We start from the raw sequence: 24673 nt of genomic DNA, 5'->3' as shown, positions 1-24673 counted from the left end.
GACTTTACAAATTCACAAAACCTTTAAAATGAAAACAAATGATTTAGCCTGATTTGAAAGTTACACCTGAAATAACTTTTGACGCTTAAGAAAAATGTTGCAAGTTTTGCACTTAAAGTTTTTTGCTCCTTTCAATGACTCAAAATCATATCAAGCCTTGCTGAATCCCGGCTACCGGGCTCATGTGGACACACACTCTAAGCGGCTGTTCATATGAGCCATGCTGCCCGCTTTGCCGGCTTGGCTCGCTTTGCCGGGCCAGTTTATTATTTAATTCAGATGAGGCGGGCTGGCCCGGCAAATACAGAAATAATTAAACACGCACGCAGCATAAAAGTCCAAATCCTGATATTTTATGTTACTTTTATAAGCTGAAAGAAACTCATTGATGTTATGTATTAGTCTATGGTCAACCGAAAGTTGTTCTTTTGCTTGCCGTCTATTTTGCATCGAATTGAATTTTATGAGCATGCGCACTAGTACGATGTTTGGCTCGGCATGCGGGCTAGCCCGCCTAGTGCATTCACATGAACCCGTTTATGCCGAGATTCCGCCTCGCTCAAGCGAGATCCCGTCAAGACGGGCCAGCCCGTCAATTTTGAAATTATATTTGAATACTAAAAGAGGCGAGATCTCGATACTGCCGGGCTGATCCGGTAAAGCGGGCCAGCCCGGCTCATATGAACAGGCCTTAATTATACATTATTTACAAGGTGTTAAATTACAAGATATAGTAATGACAGTGTTGTGTGATTTTTTGTTAAGGGATAGAGTGGGGTTGAATGGAATTAGATAAGATTTAGTAGGATGGAACTGCCTTGGACGTTAAGAGATGGTCCTTAACCAACAACATCCAAACATTCGTTTCACTTCCGAATAAGAAAATGACTGTAAACTTCCCTTCCTCGACGTCGAAATAGCGCGTTCTAATTGCACATTCTCTACTTCTGTTTGCCGAAAACCTACATTTACTGGTCTTTTTACAAACTTCCACAGCTTCATACCTCTAACATACACTCGCTCCAAAGTTTCTTGCCTCATTCACCGAACTTTCCATCGTTGCTCCACCTACGAGAACTTTCATCGTCAACTTGAAGTCATTCGAAAACTGTTTCACTCAAATAGTTTCCCTTCTCAACTCTTCGATAAAGTTTTCCGACGTTTCCTCAATAACCTTTTCGAACCTAAACCTCCCATGCACACTGCACCAAAGAAAATCATGTATTTTGTCCTTACCTTCACCGGCTTACACTCCTTCATATTCCCACCCAAATCACTCGACTTTGCAATGCTGCTTATCCTCACCTCAATACTCGCTTTGTCTTTCGCTCTTCTACACGCCTTTCATCCTTCTTTCCTTTCAAAGATAGAGTTCACAAACTTCTGAAATCTGGTGTTGTTTATCTATTTAAGTGTCGACACTGTTCTGCGTCGTACGTGGGTCAAACTACGGGCCATTTACACACCACGGTATCGGAACATTTGGGTATCTCTCCTATGACAGGAAAAACTTCATCTAGTCCAATCAGTTCCAGTGTACTCTCCTATCTCAAAACCAATAATCACTCCACTGACTTTGACGACTTCGACATTCTATCATCCTCTCCTAATGCATACGAACTATCCATCCACGAAAGTCTCCTCATCTCCAAGCTTAAACCATCTCTTAATGTCTAAGGCAGTTCCATCCTACTAAATCTTATCTAATTCCATTCAACCCCATTCAACCCCACTCTATTCCTTAACAAAAAAATCACACAACACTGTCATATCATCACTGTACCTTGTAACTTAACACCCTGTAAATATTGCATAATTAGTATAAATGTTTTCTAACTTGCTACATGCATGTATTGTAATCTAATGATGTCTTAGGCTAAAGACGAAACATTAATGTTAATAAAATTATATAACCATGGCCTTATTTAAAGTTTTATATTGGGCAATTATATTTATACTATGTATCTTGATGAACATCATTTTGTTTGTGTAGATGCTAAACTGCTGTATTGCTCGCAAGTGTTTGTCAAAGAAAAACACCCAAGAAGCGTTAAAACATCAGCAGCACATTCCTCTGCAGCATCCATGGAGTCGAAGTTCCCACGATAACGTTAATGACAGTAGTGACGAAGAGTTCTTTGAAGCCTTGGAGGATCAAGATGGATCAGATGAGGAATCTGAAGCGTGGACAGCTACAACTGAAATTGCGATAAAACGCGAGGAGCGTTGAAACGTTGCGGAGATCTTAAATTGATAAAATCAGGCGAAGCACTTTACATACCCATAACACAGGTACTCTTAAATACATCTTAATAACATTGATCTTGTCATACTGTACATCTTCTTCACACAGCTACTGTCATACTGTACATCTCCTCAACACAGGTACTGTCATACTGTACATCTCCTCAACACAGGTACTGTCATACTGTACATCTCCTCAACACATGTACTGTCATACTGTACATCTCCTCAACACAGGTACTGTCACACTGTACATATCCTCAACACAGGTACTGTCATACTGTACATCTTCTCAACACAGGTACTGTCATACTGTACATCTCCTCAACACATGTACTGTCATACTGTACATCTCCTCAACTCATGTACTGTCATACTGTACATCTCCTCAACACAGGTACTGTCATACTGAACATCTCCTCAACACAGGTACTGTCATATTGAACATCTCCTCAACACAGGTACTGTCATACTGTACATCTCCTCAACACAGGTCTGTCCTACTGTACATCTCCTCAACACATGTACTGTCATACTGTACATTTCCTTAACACAGGTACTGTCGTACTGAACATCTCCTCAACACAGGCATTGTCATACTCTACATCTCCTCAACACAGCTACTGTCATACTCTACATCTTGAATGTATATCGGAATAACAAGCACAAAATCCTTTGTCGTATTACTTACGCGCCTTCCAGTTGTCAATGGCGACGAAGGTCTTTATCATTACATGTGTTTGTTGTGATTAACTGTTTTTAAATTTATATTTATGAATGAAGGAACCTGCACCGATGACAGAAGACATGTTACAAGCTCATGCAGATATTCTTACACGACTAGGAACGAGTGAAGAAGGGGCGAGAATTCGAGCTCAAATGCAGAGCGCTTCCCTTATGTCTGATATGCAAGCTTTCAAGGTAACTAACTACTAGGGACTTTTCTCCGCTCACCTGTTATTAAAGCTAGGGAAAGGCATTGGCTTAGCCAGTCCACAAGTCTGTTCATGCTGTGTAAAATTTTCGGTGTTCACTCTCTGTAAAAACAATAGTTTCATAGCATAACCGAATTCGCGGGCTAGATGTATCACTGTCAGCAGGGTGACTCTTCGACTGGCTTTACGCCTTACATTATAGTATAGTATATATAGTGCCTTACAAGGTAACTTTATGTTTTCTGAAATCATGTGCTGTTATAGTGTTTCACTACATTTCTCAGAGATACACAGGAAAATGTTCTACATCGTGTTTTTAGCCCTCAAAAATGGACATTGCTTATAAGTTCTTTCAACAAGTGCCATACTCTGTAAACTTTAATATTGCAATTTAATGAAAAAAATACATGAAATATTACAGTCACTATTCACAATCTTATATTGTATTTTAATTAGAATTTATAGATTTATTGCTGTATTATATGCCCTGTTTGCCATTTTGAGACCGTCCAGCAGCAGAGCCACAGTCAAAAAACAAACAGTAGTCCCACTCTATCGAAATGTTTTTGTGTAACGCATATCTTATTACGCATGTAATTTTTAGTGTAACGCATATCTTATTACGCATGTAATTTTTTGTGTAACGCATATCTTATTACGCATGTAATTTTTTGTGTAACGCATATCTTATTACACATGTAATTTTAGTGTAACGCATATCTTATTACGCATGTAATTTTTTGTTTAACGCATATCTTATTACACATGTAATTTTTTGTGTAACGCATATCTTATTACATATGTAATTTTTTGTGTAACGCAATCTTATTACGCATGTAATTTTTTGTGTAACGCATATCTTATTACACATGTAATTTTTAGTGTAACGCATATCTTATTACACATGTAATTTTTTGTGTAACGCATATCTTATTACACATGTAATTTTTTGTGTAACGCATATCTTATTACCCATGCAATTTTTTGTGTAATGCATATCTTATTACAGCCAGTAAAGTCTGCAGTTAAGTCATTGAACTGTAATAGATGGAAGGCTACCTGTAATAGAAAAGCCTAATAATTTTTCACGCGTGTCTGGAGGTCAATTTACGTGTATTGCACGCGCAAATCTACACGTTAGCGAGATTTGTTAAAAAAACATGTTTTTACCGAAGTCTTTTTCTCGTGTTATTCAAAAAATAAACGCAGAAAAGTATTGTGGCATTGAAGGTAATGGGGCCTAGTCTTTGTTAAGTCAATTATGATGCTTCCTATTGAATACCTATTTCGAAATGGAAATTATCAAAGTGTAGAAACTGTGAAAAACAATGACATCGTTGATCGTTCAATTTATACAAATCGGAAACATTGCAGCAAGTACTTGTTTATTTTGAAAAGATTCAACTGCATGTATTCAATAATATACATGCTTCTCCATGAAATATTTCTACGTACACCTATTTACAGAAGCCCTTAGTTTGGGAGTTTGTGACGAGTATTATATATTATCTACTTTATCTTTTAAAACCAAATCTTGTGTAAGTTTGAACTAAATTGTGATTTTCTGTAAATTCCACAGAAAAACATTAATAACAATTGTTTTGGGTAAAAAGACATTTACAAAACTGATGGGTTTTTTTCGAATTTTATGCGCATTTTTATTCTACTTTGAAACAAAAACGCTTTAGTTTTTGGCACATTCATGACATACCAAAACAAACAACAACAGCAAAATGCCTTATAGTTATGGTTGGCTATGGCTTCCTTTACAAAAATGTAATTTTCAAAAAGTTGTGTATACTTCGTGTTAAGTCTCATTTGTGAAAGTTTAGTTTGCCATATTAAGACAAAAAAGAATTTGTGTTTTGTTTTTGGCAGCGGCTCCTGATGACATCTCGGAAAATTATTTCGAAACGCTTGTGGAAGACGAAGAAAGCCTTATTTGATACTATTTTCACAGAGGCTTTGAATACAGGGACATTTTATCAATTCTATTGCAAAATCATGGTATTCAATTGAGCATGTCGACTTTAAAACGCCGTCTACGAAAGGAACATATGGACTTAAGCGGCAGCTACCAGATTATGACATTGAGGTTGCAAGAGCTGCTATTGCAAGAATTATTGATGGTACAGGGCGTCTGCAAGGATATAGATCTATATGGCATTCACTGCAATGTAGAGAAATGAGGTTACCAAGAAATGTTGTACGACTACTGTTAAAAGATTTAGATCCTGAAGGGTCTGAAATGAGAAGGTGTCATTGCTTGCAAAGGAGAAGATATCAAAATCCTGGTGGGAACTATTGGTGGCATCGTGATGGGTACGATAAATTAGAGCCATGTGCATTTCCTATTCATGGTTGTATTGATGGCTGGAGTAGTAAAATACTATAGTTAACTACATCGTATAGTATAACTACATCAAATAACCGACCTAATAACAGCTGCATATTATGCAATAGATGCTGTAGAACTGTATGGCGGATGTTCAGTTGACCTTATAACAGACTTGGGCACAGAAAATGGTACAATGGCAGCAATCCAGTCATTTTTTAGAGAAGACCCAGATAGTCATCGATATGTTCCATCTCCACGAAACCAAGGAATAGAGGCTTGGTGGGCGTTCTTAAGAAGATCACATACAGCTTGTTGGATAAATTTCTTCAAAGACACTGTGGATAACAGAGCCCTAGATCTGACTTCAGAACTTGAGATAAAGTGCTTATAGTTTTCGTTCTCCCACATACTTCAAGAATGTTTAGATGCAGTGTGCGAATTAACGGTGTGCAATGTACAATTTGCACATCGTTTTGGCTAAAATGAAAACAATTGCACATCACTTTTTCAAACGATATGCAAAAATTGTCGTTATTGATTATTACCACATAAATTGAAAAAGGTTTTCAAGCTTAATCTTTACTGATTTTTACTTGTTGAGGGGCAATACATTGGGCAAAGAAGAGTTGTCTTACTCATTTTAAGTTCAGGTATGTTAATATGAGCAAATGTGAACTTCCTCACCACAAAAATCACTACAATGTTTGCATTACTTCAAATAACAATGAACAATCTTTTAATTGTACACCAAAATGGTACAATAAACAAACTTTGAAGTACTTGGGATGTCTGACCAATCTTTTACTTCACAGTCATATATTCTAGCTACTGTTCCTGCACTGTCCATACACTTTGTTTTGGCATGCATCTACTTGCTATTTTGAAAAATAATCAGTAAGGCATTAAAATATGATGTTGTAAGTTATGGTTTACAAACGCCTGGCCTTTGGAAAATGCAATTAAGAAGACATCCTTAAAGGCTTCGTAACCCACCATATGACAAACAGGAAATGTTAGTTGATATCTTCACCTTTGCAACCAATGACACCTTCTCATTTCAGACTTTTCAGGATCTAAATCTTTCAACAGTGGTCGTATAAACATTAATGTACCATATGTTCCGTTCGTAGACGGCGTTCTAAAGTCGACATGCTCAATTGAATACCATGATTTTGCAATAGAATTGATAAAATGTCCCTGTATTCAAAGCTTCTGTGAAAATAGTATCGAATAAGGCTTTCTTCGTCTTCCACAAGCGTTTCGAAATGATTTTCCAAGATGTTATCATGAGCCTCTGTCATTTTGATACAACACTAACACAGCATTTATTCATGTCTACCTTGCACAGAATATCTTTTTGTTTCTATTTTCGTATTTCTGACTAGGCAGCGATCGCTACCTTTGTCTTTTGGCAATTTTGTTGTTTATGGGTATCTTAACAATACAAAAGCATTTATTTAAGACAGTAGATGTCTTTCAATTCTGTTATTGCCTCAAAGAAGCACACGTACATTTACTTTCTTCGATAGTTTGATTTGTAATATTGACAACGCAACATAAAACAATTTACTCAATCGTCATGAACATAATACAAAATCCAGAGAACAAAACGTGTCCTAACTTATACAAATACAGGGTTATTCCAAGCAGCCTTTATTTCCCCTTCCAATCAACATTACAAATTTCTTCCGTTTACATAACGCAATTATTTATATTGCATTGTTGTCTTCAGGCAGCGAACCCCGGATGTTTTTTGGAGGATTTCGTTCGCTGGTATTCGCCTAACGACTGGCTTCGAGGGGAGGAGACTGAAGATGAGAAGAAGTTCAGCATGGAATTACAAAATATAGGAAAAGGTCGTCATTTTTTAATCATCTTACATAGCTCAGAAATTAACAAATTTAATTCGGTTTTATAGAAATTTTATACCAGAAGGAAGGTTTTGACGAGGAAGATGGGAAATTTACAGAAAACTACTTTCACGATTCGTCAAAGGTTAGCGTTCGGGCAGTAGTTATCGATTTTTACGAATACAGTCTGTGTCGATTTTTACAGGCAATGTTTTTTTTAGAATTTCCGTGAAAATGGTCGATTGAGTTTGCGCATGCGTGTTCCCGGAAATATTTGGCAGGAAAACTGGAACAATGCACGCGGATGCCCCGTACGACGGCAGAAGAGGTTGTTTGACGAAACCAAGGAAGCTGAAAAGGTTGGTTGAAAGTTTACAATATACTACCTTTGTTGTTCGAAAAAATATGTCTTCATTGTAAAGCCATACGTATGTTTATATGTATCTATTATAGGTACTTCACTATTTGTCTGGATTACGGCCAGCGGAAGTTGCTACCCAGCTTCTTTCCTCTCTTTTTCAAGCTTCCATTAGGCGCATCTCTAATGCAGGTACCCTCTTATATTTAAACATTTTCCCCTCCGTAATGAAATTGTATTGTTGATCCTACACGTCGCTTGTCTTTAACAACGACGTGCGATTGAGGGCAAAAAAAAGTACCGTAAAATCCCACACATAAGAACCTGTTATGACTGAGATTTCAATCAGATTATTATTTCATTTTTATTATTGTAATAACTCTTAACAAAGTGCACAAAGAAGTCCAACTTCTGTCTTTGCTTTTCAGGGACACGTTGCCATTGTTAAAACTTTTTCAGAGAAGTTTCGTTTGACAGTCTCCTGCGTTGAACGTGACACCAAATATAGACTTCTAAATATCCCAAAATATATACACATCTCATAATACTTGTTGTTTTAAGTCTTGAATTAAAGAAAAATGTCAACATTGTGTTTTTGTTTGTGTAGGAGACACCGAAGACTGCTCTCTCATTGATCATCTCATAAAAACAGCAAGTCGAGTATTCGACAATTCGGATGACCAAATCCAACTATATAAGGTACTCATATCTTATATTATCATCATGCATTGCGCCGTTTGTTTTTTTCATATGGTAGTCTCACTGTACTAAGGGCCTGATTATATGGGCCCATTTGCGGATTCAGCGAAGCGTTAGACCAAAATGGTTGAACGCTTCGCTGAAAATTAGCTATTTGAGCAATTTGTCTATGCTGTGACTTTGCAAATTCACAAAATCATTAAAATGAAAACAATTAAATTAGCTTGATTTGAAGATTGCATCTAAAATAACTTATGAGGCCTAAGAAAAGGTTATAAGTTTTGCATTTGAAGGTTTTACTCCTTTCAATGACTCAGAATCATTTCACTCCTCAGTGAATCCCGGTTACCGGGCTCATGTGAACAGCCCCTGACTCGGATAATTTCACATTACTTCCAAAAAATATTAAAATAGTTCAGAATCACATACATTCAATATTGTTAAATTGAAGCGATTCCGGACAGGCTGTCCAAGATAATCTGATTTGCGTCCCCGAAAAACCACGTTTATGGCGACCAGGTTTACGTTGATTTTTCAAGGAGATTTCAGCGGTAAATACTTTACACCGTTAAAAGTTCTAAAGTATCGGCAATGCTTTGTGGATGTGTTTCGTAACTAAAAGAATATTTAGTACTTAGTACTTTAATGTTGTGAAGTATTTTGTATCATCCTAAACAATGTTAGTTTATTTTTAAGAGGAACATGCTTATTGAAATATTACTGCACTATTATGCTCCCATTACTATTATTATTTTAAGATTTTCTTTATCAGACATTCTGTCTGAGGATGAATTTGAAATAAAGTGAAAAATTTACAGTTCACTTATCGTCTTGTTCTGATTCATATTTTGTAATTTGGAATTTGTTTTTTACTATACCAGATTAAGTTATTGCAAAAATTTATTCGCGGTAACGCTGCGTCAATCCCAGTCTCATTACAGAAAATTTGGTCAGCGTGCGAAAGGATTAAGTCACAAATATTCTTGTCAGTTGATTTTGTGCTTCACAAAATGGCCGACCATATGCACAGTGCATGATGGGTTGCTGTCATTCATAAGATTCCCTTGTAAAATTCTAATGTTCTTATGCAGGAATTATTTAAGGATCTCCAGAACATAGAATTAAGGATTGCCAGGAGAAAATCCTTGCAATCAAAACTCCATGCATCTGATCTCAGTGAGACCGAGAATAAGGCTTTTGTTACGTCACTGTTGGATAATCCGGAAGTTAAAGTAATTGGTGCCAGTCGCGGTGCTATAGGTCACGTGATCACAAGACTTTTCACTGAACAACAGGTAATACTTTACTTTGAAGCCGATGTTTCGACAATGAGGTTTTCCTTAGGTGGTTTTAAAATGGCAACCCATTGCAAGTGCACGGCATTTAAAAATTGAAATTCGAAAGAGAAAAAATAGAAGTCAAAGGGGACGAAGCTGGCAGATTTGAGTGGATGGACTGTTTGTATGTTGTAACATTGAACTGGATAAAACGGGAAGGCTACTTCCCGCCAAAATTTAACTGGTCCTAACATTTCGATGTGCAGTCCAAAGAACGTTCATTTAGGTATCCCTCCAGTTAATATTTAGTTAAGATTTAGTTAATATATAATTTAGTTTGTATTTAGTTAATATTTAGTAGGTATCCCTCCAGTAATGTTTGATGATTTTTTGAGGAGCTTTACCAGAACATGTATTTTTTCTAGAATTTACGCGCCGCAGAACAAGATTACGATAACCACGAACTTGTTAAGGTAAGTTTCTTCCATCTAAGTTTGGTGTATTTATGCTTTTCAATGCCAATCTATTCACCCTACATCTATGTGTTTCGATAGAAACCTGCTGTGGACGAGTTGCACCCTTTCCCTCCTCCAGCCGGACGCGAATTTATATTCAGAACGAATGCTAATCATCCCAGCAAAAACTCCAGATCATGTCCTCAACGTATGTATTCCGTTCTTGCTGGCGACGAATTTCGTCTGGCTGCGGCAATAACCTCTGATAGTGTATTCACGTAACATCTCCGTGTCACGTGACGTCTTGACGTTGCGTGTGGCGATTTTATGAACATTTTTCTCGCCCAGGCACTTAACTTTTTATGAAGAAAGAACGTAATTTATGAATGTATATTATGTACACATGCTCATGTTTTAATCGATATTGCCCTAACCTACTTTGTCTTTATTTCATCTTGTACTGGTATATTGAAGGCCTAAAGTTGAAAAAATCGTTTCAAAACTATCTCAATTTATACAATCAAGTAATTTAAAGTTTAAACTTTTTGAAATTTCCAAACTCACAGCTAACTTAGTTTAATACCTTAACGAGTAATTTATTGGTTTTTATCTCCTTTTAAAACCAATTTTTTCTAAACCTTTTTTCAAAATGATCTTTTGTAGTGGATCAATCTGCATTAAATCAGCTTTTTTCATGTTTGGTTGTACGAAACTAAGGGGCCGATTACATGGAGCAATTTCTAGCCCGGGATGAAATTTCATCCCTAGTGTAGCTCCATTGATATGTATATTACACTGGATAACGCACCATGTATAAAATATATTTTATATATTTTATACATGGTGCGGTAAGATTATTAAAGCCGGAAGTTGGCTCATCTGATTCTGACCTACGTGGGGGTATCGGTCTCACTTTACTAGTGATGGGCGATACCGCTAGTATCGATTCGATACGATACCGATAACTTTTTCTTAAAAGTATCGAGGTATCGATTACTAAAGCGATTACTTTCTCCAATTTCGAAAATAAACGTCTGAGTCACTTGATAAAGATCTGATAATGGAATTGGTAAAGTGTGGCCTTATATACTTCAACAATACGACGAAATTTTTATTTTTCTTGTCTTAAATTACAAACTGTCATAACATTATTAGGAGTAACGATAAATTTTCAGAAGCTGTATAAATTCCAATTGAAAAAATTGGTTACATGTTATTATTCTGAAGGCGAGATCTCAAAGTGTATTGATTACTAAAAGTGAATAAAATATTAAAATAATAAAACAGAAAAAAAACCAGCATGTTTGTCAAAACCAATAATGAAAAGGAAGACAAACTTACATAATAATGAAATTTTAAAAGTGATCGAAGTCATTTTTCGATACCACGCAGTATCGACTACTTCCAGATTAGGCTCGGTATCGGGCGGTATCGATACCAACTAATCGGTAATCGCCCATCACTACACTTTACTATACTTTTGTATTACAAAGTCACAGTTTTTACGTTTTTATTCGTTCTACAAACTTTTGATTCGAGCTAAATTTCTGTGAAAGGGACAGAACAACTGGCAAAGATATTTAATCCTAAAACGTTTGTTTTCTTGGCTTTATAATGGCAGAAAATTGAGATGGTACAAGGTTGACCTGCATTGTTTTGAAACAAACTGGAGATTATATGATGCTGCTGCTTCTTAGAAAATGTAGAAATATTACAAAATCCTACTACTGCTACCAAAATTTCATCTGCAATGACGTTTATGGAAGATTGCTACAAATTTACTTATTCAACAACAATTTGTTATTCACATCGCTAATATCACAATAATTTCAAATTACGTCTTTATTATATCAGTGAAGAAACAAAACAAATCGACATAGAAAAATAATCAGAAAGATATTTCGATGAACAATAGTAAGTTGAAAACTTATGAACAATTCAGCCTAGGCCTGTTATAATATCTTATCAAAATAGCGTACGCGATTACATGCGAACAATTCTAGCCCGGGCTGGAATTTCAGCCCTGTTTGAGCCACCCGCTGATATGTATATTAGACTGGTTAACGCATCCCTTGCGAAAATTGAAGCCGGAAGATCGATCATTTGCTACTGGCTTCATGGGGGGTATCGGTCCCACCTTACTATACTTTTGTATTACAAAATCACAGTTTTCGTGTTTTTATTCTTTTTACAAACTTCTGATTAAGGTAAAATTTTTATGACATGTAGAGGTAAACCGGTCGAGAGTTTCAACCCTGAAGCTCTGTTTTTTTGGCTTTGTAACGACTGAAAAATAAAATGGCAAGTTTTATTGTAATTTGAAAGTTGAAGGTGACGAGGACAATTTCAAACGTGGGAGGCATTTTTAGAAGATAACTACCTAAATTACATATTTACAACAAAGTAAGAACAAAGGTATTCATATCTTCAACATATTTATCGATATTCGAATGTTGAAGTTGTTCACATAGGAACTGGTTGAAAACTTTGCTTCGCTTAATGACAACAGAGGTACTTTAATTCGCATATTCGATGATGTACATCTCGTAGAGTTAGATGATACCGTTTTCAACTTACTATTGTTCATCAAAATGTCTTTCTGATTATTTTTCTATTTCGATTTGTATTTTTTCTTCACTGTTATAATAAAGACGTAATTTGAAATTATTGTGATATTAGCGATGTGAATAACAAATTGTTGTTGAATAAGTAAATTTGTAGCAATCTTCTATAAACGTCGTTGCAGATGAAATTTTGGTAGCAGTAGTAGGATTCTGTAATATTTCTACATTTTCTAAGAAGCAGCAGCATCATATTACTCCAGTTTGTTTCAAAACAATGCAGGTCGACCTTGTACCATCTCAATTTTCTGCCATTATAAAGCCAAGAAGACAAACGTTTTAGGATTAAATATCTTTGCCGATTGTTCTGTCCCTTTCACCAAAACTTTGCTCGAATCAAAAGTTTGTAGAACGAATAAAAACGCAAAAACTGTGATTTTGTAATACAAAAGTATAGTAAAGTGTAGTGATGGGCGATTATCGATTACTTGGTATCGATACCACCCGATACCGAGCCTAATCCGGAAGTAGTCGATACTGCCTGGTATCGAAAAAGGACTTCGATCACTTTTAAAATTTCATTATGATGTAAGTTTGTCTTCCTTTTCATTATTGGTTTTGACAAACATGCTGTTTTTTTTTCTGTTTTATTATTTTAATATTTTATTCACTTTTAGTAATCAATACACTTTGAGATCTCGCCTTCAGAATAATAACATGTAACCAATTTTTTCAATTGGAATTTATACAGCTTCTAAAAATTTATCGTTACTCCTAATAATGTTATGACAGTTTGTAATTTAAAACAAGAAAAATAAAAATTTCGTCGTATTGTTGAAGTATATAAGGCCACACTTTACCAATTCCATTATCAGATCTTTATCAAGTGACTCAGACGTTTATTTTCGAAATTGGAGAAAGTAATCGCTTTAGTAATCGATACCTCGATACTTTTAAGGAAAAGTAATCGCTATCGTATGGAATCGATTCTAGCGGTATCGCCCATCACTGCAAATTATTATATTTTATATGGATGTCACCATACCTTATATGGCAAATTTTGGACGAAAATGTCAGCGGAGTTGCACAGGCTAATGCTAAGGAAACTTTTTCTCCCTCCTGATTTCAAACAACACTAAACCATAGTATTCAGTGTCAGAGTGTGAACAAAGTTCATAGATTTATGAACTTTTGATTTTTATTTTGAATTTTTGTGAACAAAAAGAATTTTGTGAACATTTCATGAACTTTTACTACAAATTAAAAACTTTTTATGAACTTATCAGTTATAAAGGACCAGGTTGTTTACAATGAACATACACTGGTTTAGAGATTCGAGACAAGCAGAATTCATTCTTCAATGTTGATGTGGAGAGAATTTTTTCTTCTGTGAATGCAATCAAAACTAAAGGAAGAAATAGGTTGAACACAAAGTCAGTCTGCAGTACTCTAAAAGTTAAGCAAGGAGTGAAAGAGTCAGGAGGCTGTGTCAAATATTCTTCTTCGACCAAAGCTTTAAGTCATGACACCCGACATTCTTTATGCTCAAGACTCTGACTGAAGCGACAAATGTAAATTGAACTAAATAATTGTTTTTCATTATTATTTTTCTGTTATATTGTACAAATGTGCAATATGCATCATCTTCATTATAAATTTACATTTGACTTAGCTTATTTCATTCATTTGGTGCAAACTAGGCAATTTTTGTCGATTTGTGAACATTGGTGGATAATATGTGAGCTTTCGAACATGCCGACATTTAAATTTCATCTGGCAACACTGATAGTATTCATGCGATGATAAATAATTTCATAAGTATTTAATATTCCAAACGCAAAATCTATAAAATTTCAACAACAAAACATGCTGAAAACTTGTGTGATATACGGTTGCCGAAGAAGTGCAAGAGAAGGAAACATTTCAATGGTTCCATGAGACCGCCGGTAAGCAAGATAATTGTTTTCATCGTGTAAGTGATCAATTATTTTCTTTTACTATACTTGCAGTGTGATTACATTTAGTTGGTTAAAGTTTTTTACCACTACGTCATGCTTTAGTTGATGTTTGTCTCTGTACAATCATTTCTATTTTTACGTAAATGCATTACACTGTGTGACACTTTCCGAGATGTGCATGTCTTGCATCAACAAATCAACAAGATTCTCCTATTATGAATTGAGTTTAGGCTGTTTAGTCCCAGGAAATCGTTAAGCGTTATATAAGTCTTTCGTATGAGCTTCGAACGTGAGTTCAATGTACTAGAACGCTATTAAATTTTGTGATTATTTTATTCACTAGCGAAGAAGTTATTTACAACAGTCGTGAGTATTCTATAGGTTACAATTTATTTACAGGCTTTTTATATATTTTGCTAAACAAGATGCAGTTATTACAAAGCGGATAATGTACTTGGAGTTTGAGTAGTTTTACGTAATTACAAAGTTAAGTGCGTAAGTTTAAGTAGCGCGTTTGAGTAAGTGTAGGATTGTTTATTTCCTCTATTGCTAATACATAAATCTAGATGAATAATATACGCACATTATGTACGTCACTACAATGGATTAGGGTCTGTTCATATTATATTTCAGAAAATATGATGTGAAGTTAAGAACAGAGTTGTGTTGAACTTGAACTTGCCAACAATATTCAGCAACACTGTGGTATATATAGTATACAAAAATATTTTGAAATCAATCCCTAGCTAGTTTTGCAAAAATTGACATATTAAAAACAATAAAGATATTAAATATGGGTAAAGGTTTGCTCGATGCTGCTAGTTTGTCCTAGGTGCTAGGTTATTACTCTTGGTGTTTCTGTAAATGCTTTGGACAATACCAAGTCATCATTTGCTTCTACCTTAAAATTTTTATGTAAGAAAAGCTTATTACTTTGTGAATGAAAAGTTTAGTATAGCAATGGCTCATCTGACAAACATTCATGCTTGGTATGATTCCAGGTTATCCAAGATTAACTTATGAATGCATGGTTGCAATGAAGTTGAAGGCGGAAGAAGCAAAAATGGAAGAAGCACAAACTTGCACACAACTGAAGATGAAATGGAAATAAATAAAATGATTGAATAAATTAAATATAAAATCATAGACAAATTTAAATTGCAAAGTGTAAAAGTGAACAAACAAATAGCCCTTGCAAATTCTCTTAGTTGATTTTTAGTCTCTTCAACAAACTTTTTGTCCAAACTTTATTCTTAACATGCCAAAACATTACACGTAATGCACAATTATATTTATGAAATTTGTGAAATTCCTTCATCCTATTGTAATAGCTTGCCGAAATATGATTCTGTAGCCATACACCAGCCAGATTACTAGCAATTTTCTAGCAGAAAAGTTAACTCAACATTTAATGACAACATAGTCAAGAATCAAGATAATCTAGCAGTTGACAAGTTGGCATGTTGTAGCTGTAGAGTTAAACCAACATTTTCATGTGCCTTGTCGACTTAAAAGATTAAGATAGTTGCATTGAACTGATTGCGAACAGTTAAGTCATCCGTGAGAGTTAATACATGAATTGCCTAGTTGATTTACTAGCATGAGGCAGTTTCGGTTGAGCGCTTTTGGGCAACACAGAAAAATGCCGCCTAGTGTTATTTTAGAATTAAATTGTCATTAAACCATAACAAACGTTTTTACCGTAGATTGTCTTTGCATTAATGAGTGCATTACATAAAATGCTACAGCATATCTTCATGACTAAGGTTTTCCACTCATTGTAATCAGTGGAGTATCTAGCAAAAAATGTTTGGTTGGCGCTAAGCGAGAAAATTTTTAAAATTTAGACCGTCTACAACCCCCAAAAGAACATTTACCCAACCAGTTGAAGTTAAAGTAGCCCTTGAAATCTACGAAAGAAAGTTTTTAAAAAACAATATTCAATATCTACGTTAACAATAATTAGTATTACACAAAGTAACTCTCGTTCTACAAGATTACAAACAATTATTGACAATTATCTATGTTCCGTTTAACTGCATGAAAACAATACACACTATGTTACTTTTATAAAGGGGTAGGCAAACTAACAATAATATAAAAAATAAAAGAAAGTGTATTGTCTAAACAGAAATTAGATTATTAGGTAGTTTTTAGGTAATAAACTAATAAAAAAACCATGAATCTTTCTGACATTTATCATGCAACATTAATGATAGGAGCTTTATAATACCATCTTGAATCGCCAGGATAAGAAAACTTAATTATGTGGGAATTAAAAATGGCTTTTCTTTCGAGTATTGTTTCTAAAAAAGTAGAAAGTATCACATTAACAAAGAAAATATTCACTAGTAAAACTAAAGTTGTAGTTTGCCACAATACAAGACTAAGGCTATTATTATAGGCAGCACAATGAACAACATAAACAAACCCGAGACATGTCAAAGGAGTTTATTGCTTGTCTTGACAAGATAATCAAATTTTAAAAGTGATGGATAGCTCACTTTTGTATGTATTCAGGTTGATAAGACGACTGATGTTTCAAACAAAGAGCAATTAAGTATGGTTGTTTGCATGAATTAAAAGTGAAGTATCATTGAAATGCAGTTTGGATTTGTAAATGGAACTTGTAATAAAACTCCAACTGCAATATTATCAACTTATTGGACAAAGAGATGATCCATCAACTGCTTTATCAACATGAATAATCACAAAGAACAATCATCTATCTTCTTCAAAATTTTATCTTCTCTGATCAAATCAAGTCAACAAATCAAATTAACATGTCTGCCGACACATAAGCAGAACATGCATCCAATCAAGCCAATGATGCAAATACCTTCTAAAGACAAAATCAACTATAGCAAAGCTCTCAAGAAGCTCTTTAAAATTCTCTATTTATGCTATCAATTGATTAGTCATGACCAATACAATTATATCTTTGTAAATGTAGATCGTCCAGGTTGGTATAGTCCTGAGAAGGACTGTTTTTGTTGTTGTTGACTGACGTTTCGACAACCTTAGCGGTAGTCATCTTCAGAGTCAAATGAGGAGTAAACGTCAGGTTGGCCGTATTTGTTATCTGGTTCTTACGTCATTGTATTTTGTGTACAGGAAATGTGTATTGTCATTGTGAATTAGTGTGAAGTGTAATGTTTTTAGTTGATCGTTTGTTTGTATTGTGAATAAGTCGTTTGTAAGGTGCCGGTAATTGCTGTGATCTGTTCAGGGGGGTTTGTTCCAAGTTGGTATACAAACTTTCTAATGTAAGCCGTTGTCTATAGTCAGTACTGTAAGTAATGCATATTGCCGAGTCCCAGTCAATGTTGTGCTTTGTGATTCGGTGATGTTCGGCAACATGATTAGTTTTGTCTTGTTTCTTAGTAGCTCGTTTGTGTTCAGTAAGTCTTATGTTTAAGTTCCTGCCAGTTTCCCCGATGTAGGAGGCGTGGCAGTCGGAGCATTTTATTTTGTAAACTGCACCTTGTCGTTCGTTGGGTTGTTCTTTGTCTTTTATGTTTGTTAGTACTTGTAACGTTGTGATTGGTTTATGTGCGACACGTATGTTGTATGGTCGTAAGATACGCGAGATAGTCTCAGACGTACCTTTGATGTAAGGTATCGTTGCTGTTGTCACTGAGTTGTTCGTTTCGTTGGGTTCGTTGGGTTTGTAAGTGTTGCGTTTGATAAAGTCAGAGTTATAGTTCTTTTTGTCAAAAACACGTTTGAGATAGTTGTTTTCGTTGTGTAGAGCGTCCGGTGAATCACATATGATTTGTGCACGTCTTGTTAATGTTCTGATTGTGGTGGCTTTGTGTAATGTAGGGTTGTAAGATGATTGGTCTAGTAGTCGGTCAGTATGTGTTGGCTAGCGATAAACTGTTGTTCGTAGTTTTTGATTGTCATGTTTTACCAAACAGTCGAGAAAAGGAAGAGTTCCGTTTTCTTCGACATCTTTGGTAAATTGTATGTGGCTTGTCTATGAGGCGCCAAATTGGACTTTATTCTAAACTTACAATACTACAAACATACTAAAATTATACATGGCAAACTTATATACTTAGAGATAAATCTAAAAAATATGTCCGAAACTTGCTGTAGGACATTCTAAACTTTTCATATACGTTCGTAACTTCTCGTATCGTATCGTCAAAATTTATAGCCTATTCCGAAGTTTCATGCAGCGTTCCAATCCTTTTCATAGCATGACAATCGTCGTATTTTTTATATCGTATGTGAGAAATTTTCATATATAGTCTGGCGAACTTTTTACATCGTGTTGCATAATGCTTTACGATCCCACTTCGTTTACAGGTTTACGCGCTTTTTTCTCAAATTCAAAATGGCGGGCTATTGCCTTTGCAACTTTGGTCAAAAAGCATTGTAATATGTGTAACACAAAGCAACTCAACTTTAGACAACGTACTATGAAGCGATGAAGTTGAATCATATGAAATAGAAGCACTTGATGAAATTGAAAATGTAGCTGGTGTGGTTGTACATGAAACCACACTAAATTTAACTGAAGATCAGTTTGCATATATTGCAGTTTTAGCAAGTCAAAACAACAACTTATTTGACAAAGTTCACACGTACATGCATGTTGTGAATGCCATTAACGCAATGTTCTAAGAATTTTTAGGCCTACAGAAGAGTGAACTACTTGCATAACGAAAATATCATTATTTTTATAAAAAAATTTGTATGATTTTTATCTATGAGCGGGCATTTAGTAATTTATTTCAACTTTAATGTTTTCATGAAAACGCACATGGTAATACTCGTTTGAAAATGGTGGTGGTATAAAATATATAATTGCTTTTGAAATGAAAATTTCAACCTTTACTCAGTCTTACTGTACAATTTCATAGCCTTTAATACTGCTATATTTGCAGAATTCGACTAAGGGCTCAACAATTTTCTGCCAAGTTTCTAATACTTCGAAACGCGCATTACTTTATTTTGTACGGCTCAACTAAATAACAACAAATAATTCTAACAAATGCAAAGAAAAGGAATAAATTCATCAAACTACTTACAGAAGTTACAGCTTTACTAGGCAGAGTAGTTCATTTGATCTTATTCAGACGACAGTTTGATGCCAAATGTCCGTCGTCTCCCATCTGACATTAGATTAGCTCAATAAACTATAATTATCATTTACATATTCAATTAAAAGAACCGGAAACGTTTTGAATCCAACTATATTAAGCATCTACATTACCTAATCCCATTTTAGAATTTTTCTTAGGAGGGTGCTGAAGAATTTTTTAGGAAGGTGTGCTTCCCCCTGCCACCCCCAGATAATCTGGCCTTGATGATCACGCATGTCCATGCAATTGAAGTATATATCAAGGTACACAGTAACTATGTGTAAGATTGCTCTGTAGTATTCATGTAATAATATACGTAGATATGTCTGACTAATTTCAACAATTCGTCAAACAATATCGACTAATACAGTAAGAATTGGTAACAAAAATTAAGTTTGCCATCTATGTTAGGGAATACATTTGAAACATTGCAAACTCTTTTTCAATTTCCGATTAAATACATATAAATAAAAACAACTTATTAAGCAACAATGAAAATGCTTTTGCTATCTTGAATTTGTACTTTCATCAACAGATATGATGTAACAACAAGGATAAAAGGATATGATTCTTTTAAAGCAGCGATCTTCTTCATGGCAAGGCTATTTTTGCAAATTTCATAATTTCGTGTCTGCTTTTTAAAAATAATGACTACGTAAATCTAAGAATTGTTATTTTTATTGCCAATATCTTAACTGAACTATAAAAATTTAACGAAAGATAAAATTTAAAAAATGTTCCAAAACTTTAACAATTAAACACTAACAATACTTAAAACTAAAACGTAACATTTCATCAAACTATATTTGTTGTAAGAACAGTTATTCTTATGCAGTCTATGAATGTCTACCTTTATATTCCTACGGAGAAGAAAAGACTGCTTAGATGACTCAAGAACATCTTTTAATGATGCATTGAATGACTTTTGATCAATAAGCTGGTTTGGAAGATTGACACTAAATAGGCAAGTAGAAGCAAAAAACGAAGTGGCATTGTTGAATTATACTTTTATCTTACCTAATCCAAACTTTGGCAGTCTGGTGGAACCAATAGTAAAAATCAGAAATTTGTAAAGAATTGGATGATCTGCATTAGGAATTAATTGCTGCAGATTATTAGCAATTGTTGACTCGCATTCATTTAACACCTCTGGGAACTCAAGAACGTCAACCACTGCTGATAGACTCATTTCACTTTCACTGCATGGAACAAATAGTTCTTGAAACTTGTCTTGGAATTCTTTCATTTTATCTCTGAATCCAAGTGCATTCAATCCTTCGGCAATTTGGTCAAGAACAATCTTTCGCCGGCCAATGACATCATGGATGATTAGTAGTTGAATAGTCTTCCTTTTATTTTCATTCTGGTATAAAGTTACAATACATAAAAAATAAACAGAAAAAAAGGGCAAAAATTCATAAACTATGTATGTAGGCTTTTGCAGCCGATCACGCGATGATATGTCCTCATGGTGGTTTACCAATAGTGAGACATAATGAAGTTTGAGGTATAACAGCACATTGGATGGCAGAAGTTTGCTCGACAGTTGTGAAAGAGCCACAATTACAACCTCTTTCTGGGGAAGTGATATTACCTCGTACAGCCAATAGACAAGAAGAAGCGAGACTAGATATTCGTGCTAAAGGTTTTTGGTCTAGACAGCAAGATGCATTTTTTGATGTAAGGGTATTTCACCCAAACGCGTCGAGCTACCAAAACACCAATCTACCTGCACTCTATCGTCAGCATGAGATGGCTAAGAAAAGGGAATATGGTGATCGAGTAAGAGAGATTGAATATGCTGCTTTTACACCACTGGTCTTTTCAACATCAGGTGGTATGGGGAAAGAGACTGCAATTGCTTATAAACGGCTAGCTGATCTGCTGTCACAAAAGAGAAAGCTGCAATATGGCATCACGCTAGCGTGGATGCGTTGTAAACTGTCTTTCGCACTGATTAGGTCAGCAATTACTGCGATACGAGGAAGTCGATCTGCCTCAACTCGCGAACATTCTTTAAATATTGACCTAGGTTATTGGGAAAGTTGTCTTTACATTTGACTGTCCCTTTATCATGGATATTTTTAAACACTGATTTTAGTCATATGTGATTCAGTTTTTTAACATTTATATTTGTAATAGATAATAATGATCATAATAAAATACGTTTTCAAGTGCATTAAGCACTGAATCCTAATATTTACTCAACCCTATGTAATCTCTCACAGCTGCTTTGTTTGCCATGAATGACCTGCTATACTATTGATTATCAGTTAAGGCTGAGGATTTAAAATTTTTGCTTAAACCATGCAAAACAATGTGTATTAGGTATATCACCTGATCAATGAAATTCTTTATGTGTGCAGTACATTCTCCAATGTTTGCAGTTCTCATAGCCAGTTTAAAATTACCAGTGGAAAAACATCTGTACACCGAAGGACTGAATATCGGAAAACCAGGTCCACTTTGCAAAGTACTATGGACAATAATTGTTCCAATATATTTCATAATACTTTACGCAACAACACCAGCATTATATAATGGACTTTGGTAGGCATCACCTTCAAAAAACATTTCACTCTATTTATTGAGCAAATTTGTAAAAAATTGCCTGGCAACCCCTTCAGCATCAACTGCTGGTTGTTCTTTCAATGGTTTATATGTAAATAAGTCTCAATGGTTTCCTTTCATCAAAATTGGGATCTTTATAATAGGACATTACATCACTAAAAAGGTCCTCCTCTTCAACTTTTAATTTTTCTTTTTCTTTACATAGTTTTTTTGAAAGATGTTTAAGTATAGAATAGTACAGTGCCACTTACTTCTAAAGCATGATGTAACACATCATCCTCCTTGTTTGGAAACATTTCTCGTAATGTAGCTTCACTCCCGTTATTACTTGTTATAGATGAAGAGCATGGCTCATTGTTATTGAAAACTTGCTCTTGACTGGAATCTAAAGAGCTTGGCATATCCAAAGATGTTTCAGAAAATGTTTCTGTTCCTGGACTAAATGTACCTTCATCATCATCGGGAAGATCCTCTTTTGGTCTTATATAAATACTTCCTTGTCTGGAAAGGCTTAAAACTCGAGCAGAAGTGAATTGAACACCTCCTGCCAGTTTTGGAGTGACAATTTGACCATAGCAAGATTTGACAAAGTCAATATTAATATTATTTTCTTCTAAGATAGGAAGTCATATATTTTGTTTTTGAGTTCAGACTCTTTCCAAGACTTGTCAATTAGGCATCCATGTACTACAAATCCTCTATTTTCAAGCTGACATCTTGTTTGATGAGTTGGCACTGATTGAGATGTGGAAGATGGAAGTAGGACAAGATCTTTGTGAACAACACAAAGTTTCTTTATCTTTTTTGATGGTGGTCTTTTGATTTTCTTTGATGAAGTAGTAGTTGATGATAGTGTTGGAAATGACCGTCGAAGAGCCACGCAAGGTGGTCATGATGATGACAATCAGTGGCGGATCCAGTGTACGTCAAAATAAATTATAGCTACTCAATTTTACATTGAAATTACATTCAGAAAAACACTATTGGTTTTTAATTTCTAAAGAATATAATTTTACCAATAGATTACCCTCTAAGCTGTTTAAAAATGTAAATATACGCCAAAATGTGCTGCAGCAATTTATTTTGACGTAGTCTGGATCCGCCACTGATGACAATTCTTCGTTATCGGAAAGTGAAGATGAATACATTCACAGAATTGGAAATGTTGAATAGTTAGTTGTGTTTTATTGATGTTTCATTGTTTTCCCCAAAGTAAAAAGAATGTTTTTTATCTTTTAGGTGCGAGTGTGGCTTTTGTGTGGTCATGAGTACAGGACGGGAAAATATATGTTGCCAAGAGGTAAACAATACTGAGCCTCTGATACATGGCGATCATATTTGCATCACACAAGAGGAAGAGCTTGCCACAGTGTGTACAAACGAAGCTGTCGTAAAAACAGCTATGGTTGTGTACACACATGACATTGGACCTATGCCTGAGAGTGAAGAAAACGAGTAAATATTATCTTAGAAGTATAATTACGTATATGTCGACAAGTGTATAATGCCGATAAGTATCTCAGACAAAATTTTGTAGCTTTCAAAGAGCATTACGCTACACGACGTATCGACAGTGGACGGCTTAGGTGCATGGCAGGCTGGGAAAAAAGTACCGACTACCCATACCTTCTTGTGCTGTGGACAAAATCCGGAAAGCATTCCCTTTGCCTTTTGGAGAGTACAAAGGATTTGAATATGCGCAACACTACTGAATGGTAGGGCTTATAGTGTATGACAAAGTCTGTTCAGTTGTAATTATGTTTATTTCATGTGGAACGTTATTTCTATTATCCTTTTGTTTATAAAAGCGAGATTTCTGTTGCTTAATGGCTTCAGCTTTGCTGATTTTCGATTTGTGGAGAGTCAACGGGACAGATATTTCTTTCACTCCAGCGCCATCAAGAGCTTTGGACAGTGTTGAATTAATGCGTCTGCAGTACAAAACTTCTTTCATCATATCCTGAAAAGCAAATCATTATTTATGCTGGATTTGCATTTCACTTTGAGAAAGGTAAGTTTATTTTTCTGTGCTAACCATAAGTGCTGTCAACTTTCACTGGTTTGATGACCCCTTGTCCTTCTTTTGACTTTGAATAGCCACTCTTCAAATCAATGGCTCTTCTGTTTGCTCACCATTCTTCGTTTTCTAAGCTTTATTTCCATTCTCATTGAAATGAAGAGCGGCAATAAACAATCAACAAATGAAGTTAAGTTAAGTTTATGTTTGTTTATGAATGTTAAGTTTATGTTTGCAACTATTGCAACTTATTGCTTTTGCAATGATGACTTTTTTAAGTAATCGTGCACAAGTCATAATTATATTACCTTGCTTCA

At 35.1% G+C, this 24673-nt stretch overlaps 2 protein-coding genes across 3 annotated transcripts in view; both read left to right on the top strand.

Annotated features, from left to right (window-relative positions):
* The window catches only part of LOC124452645 (rab3 GTPase-activating protein catalytic subunit-like), a 40187-nt gene extending 32825 nt beyond the window's left edge, over positions 1-7362 (top strand). For both annotated transcript variants that reach the window (XM_047003226.1, XM_047003225.1), the window contains 3 exons: positions 1994-2292; positions 3028-3165; positions 7250-7362. In XM_047003226.1, coding sequence (XP_046859182.1) covers positions 1994-2230 — 237 coding nt within the window. In that variant the 3' untranslated portion in view covers positions 2231-2292; positions 3028-3165; positions 7250-7362. The remainder of the gene's footprint in view (positions 1-1993; positions 2293-3027; positions 3166-7249) is intronic.
* Positions 3022-10438, top strand: LOC124453396 (rab3 GTPase-activating protein catalytic subunit-like). The gene is made up of 9 exons (XM_047004214.1): positions 3022-3165; positions 7250-7373; positions 7436-7512; positions 7589-7726; positions 7821-7917; positions 8333-8424; positions 9516-9719; positions 10127-10174; positions 10256-10438. Exons 1-9 carry the CDS (start codon positions 3022-3024, stop codon positions 10436-10438), a joined length of 1107 nt encoding a protein of 368 aa, XP_046860170.1.
* The last annotated feature ends 14235 nt before the right edge of the window (positions 10439-24673 follow it).

The sequence above is a fragment of the Xenia sp. Carnegie-2017 genome, unplaced genomic scaffold (assembly GCF_021976095.1).
Source record: "Xenia sp. Carnegie-2017 unplaced genomic scaffold, XeniaSp_v1 HiC_scaffold_25, whole genome shotgun sequence".
In the NCBI taxonomy this organism is placed as follows: domain Eukaryota; kingdom Metazoa; phylum Cnidaria; class Anthozoa; order Malacalcyonacea; family Xeniidae; genus Xenia; species Xenia sp. Carnegie-2017.
Note: the sequence above shows the minus strand (reverse complement) of the source record. Positions and strands in the feature narration are given on the sequence as shown.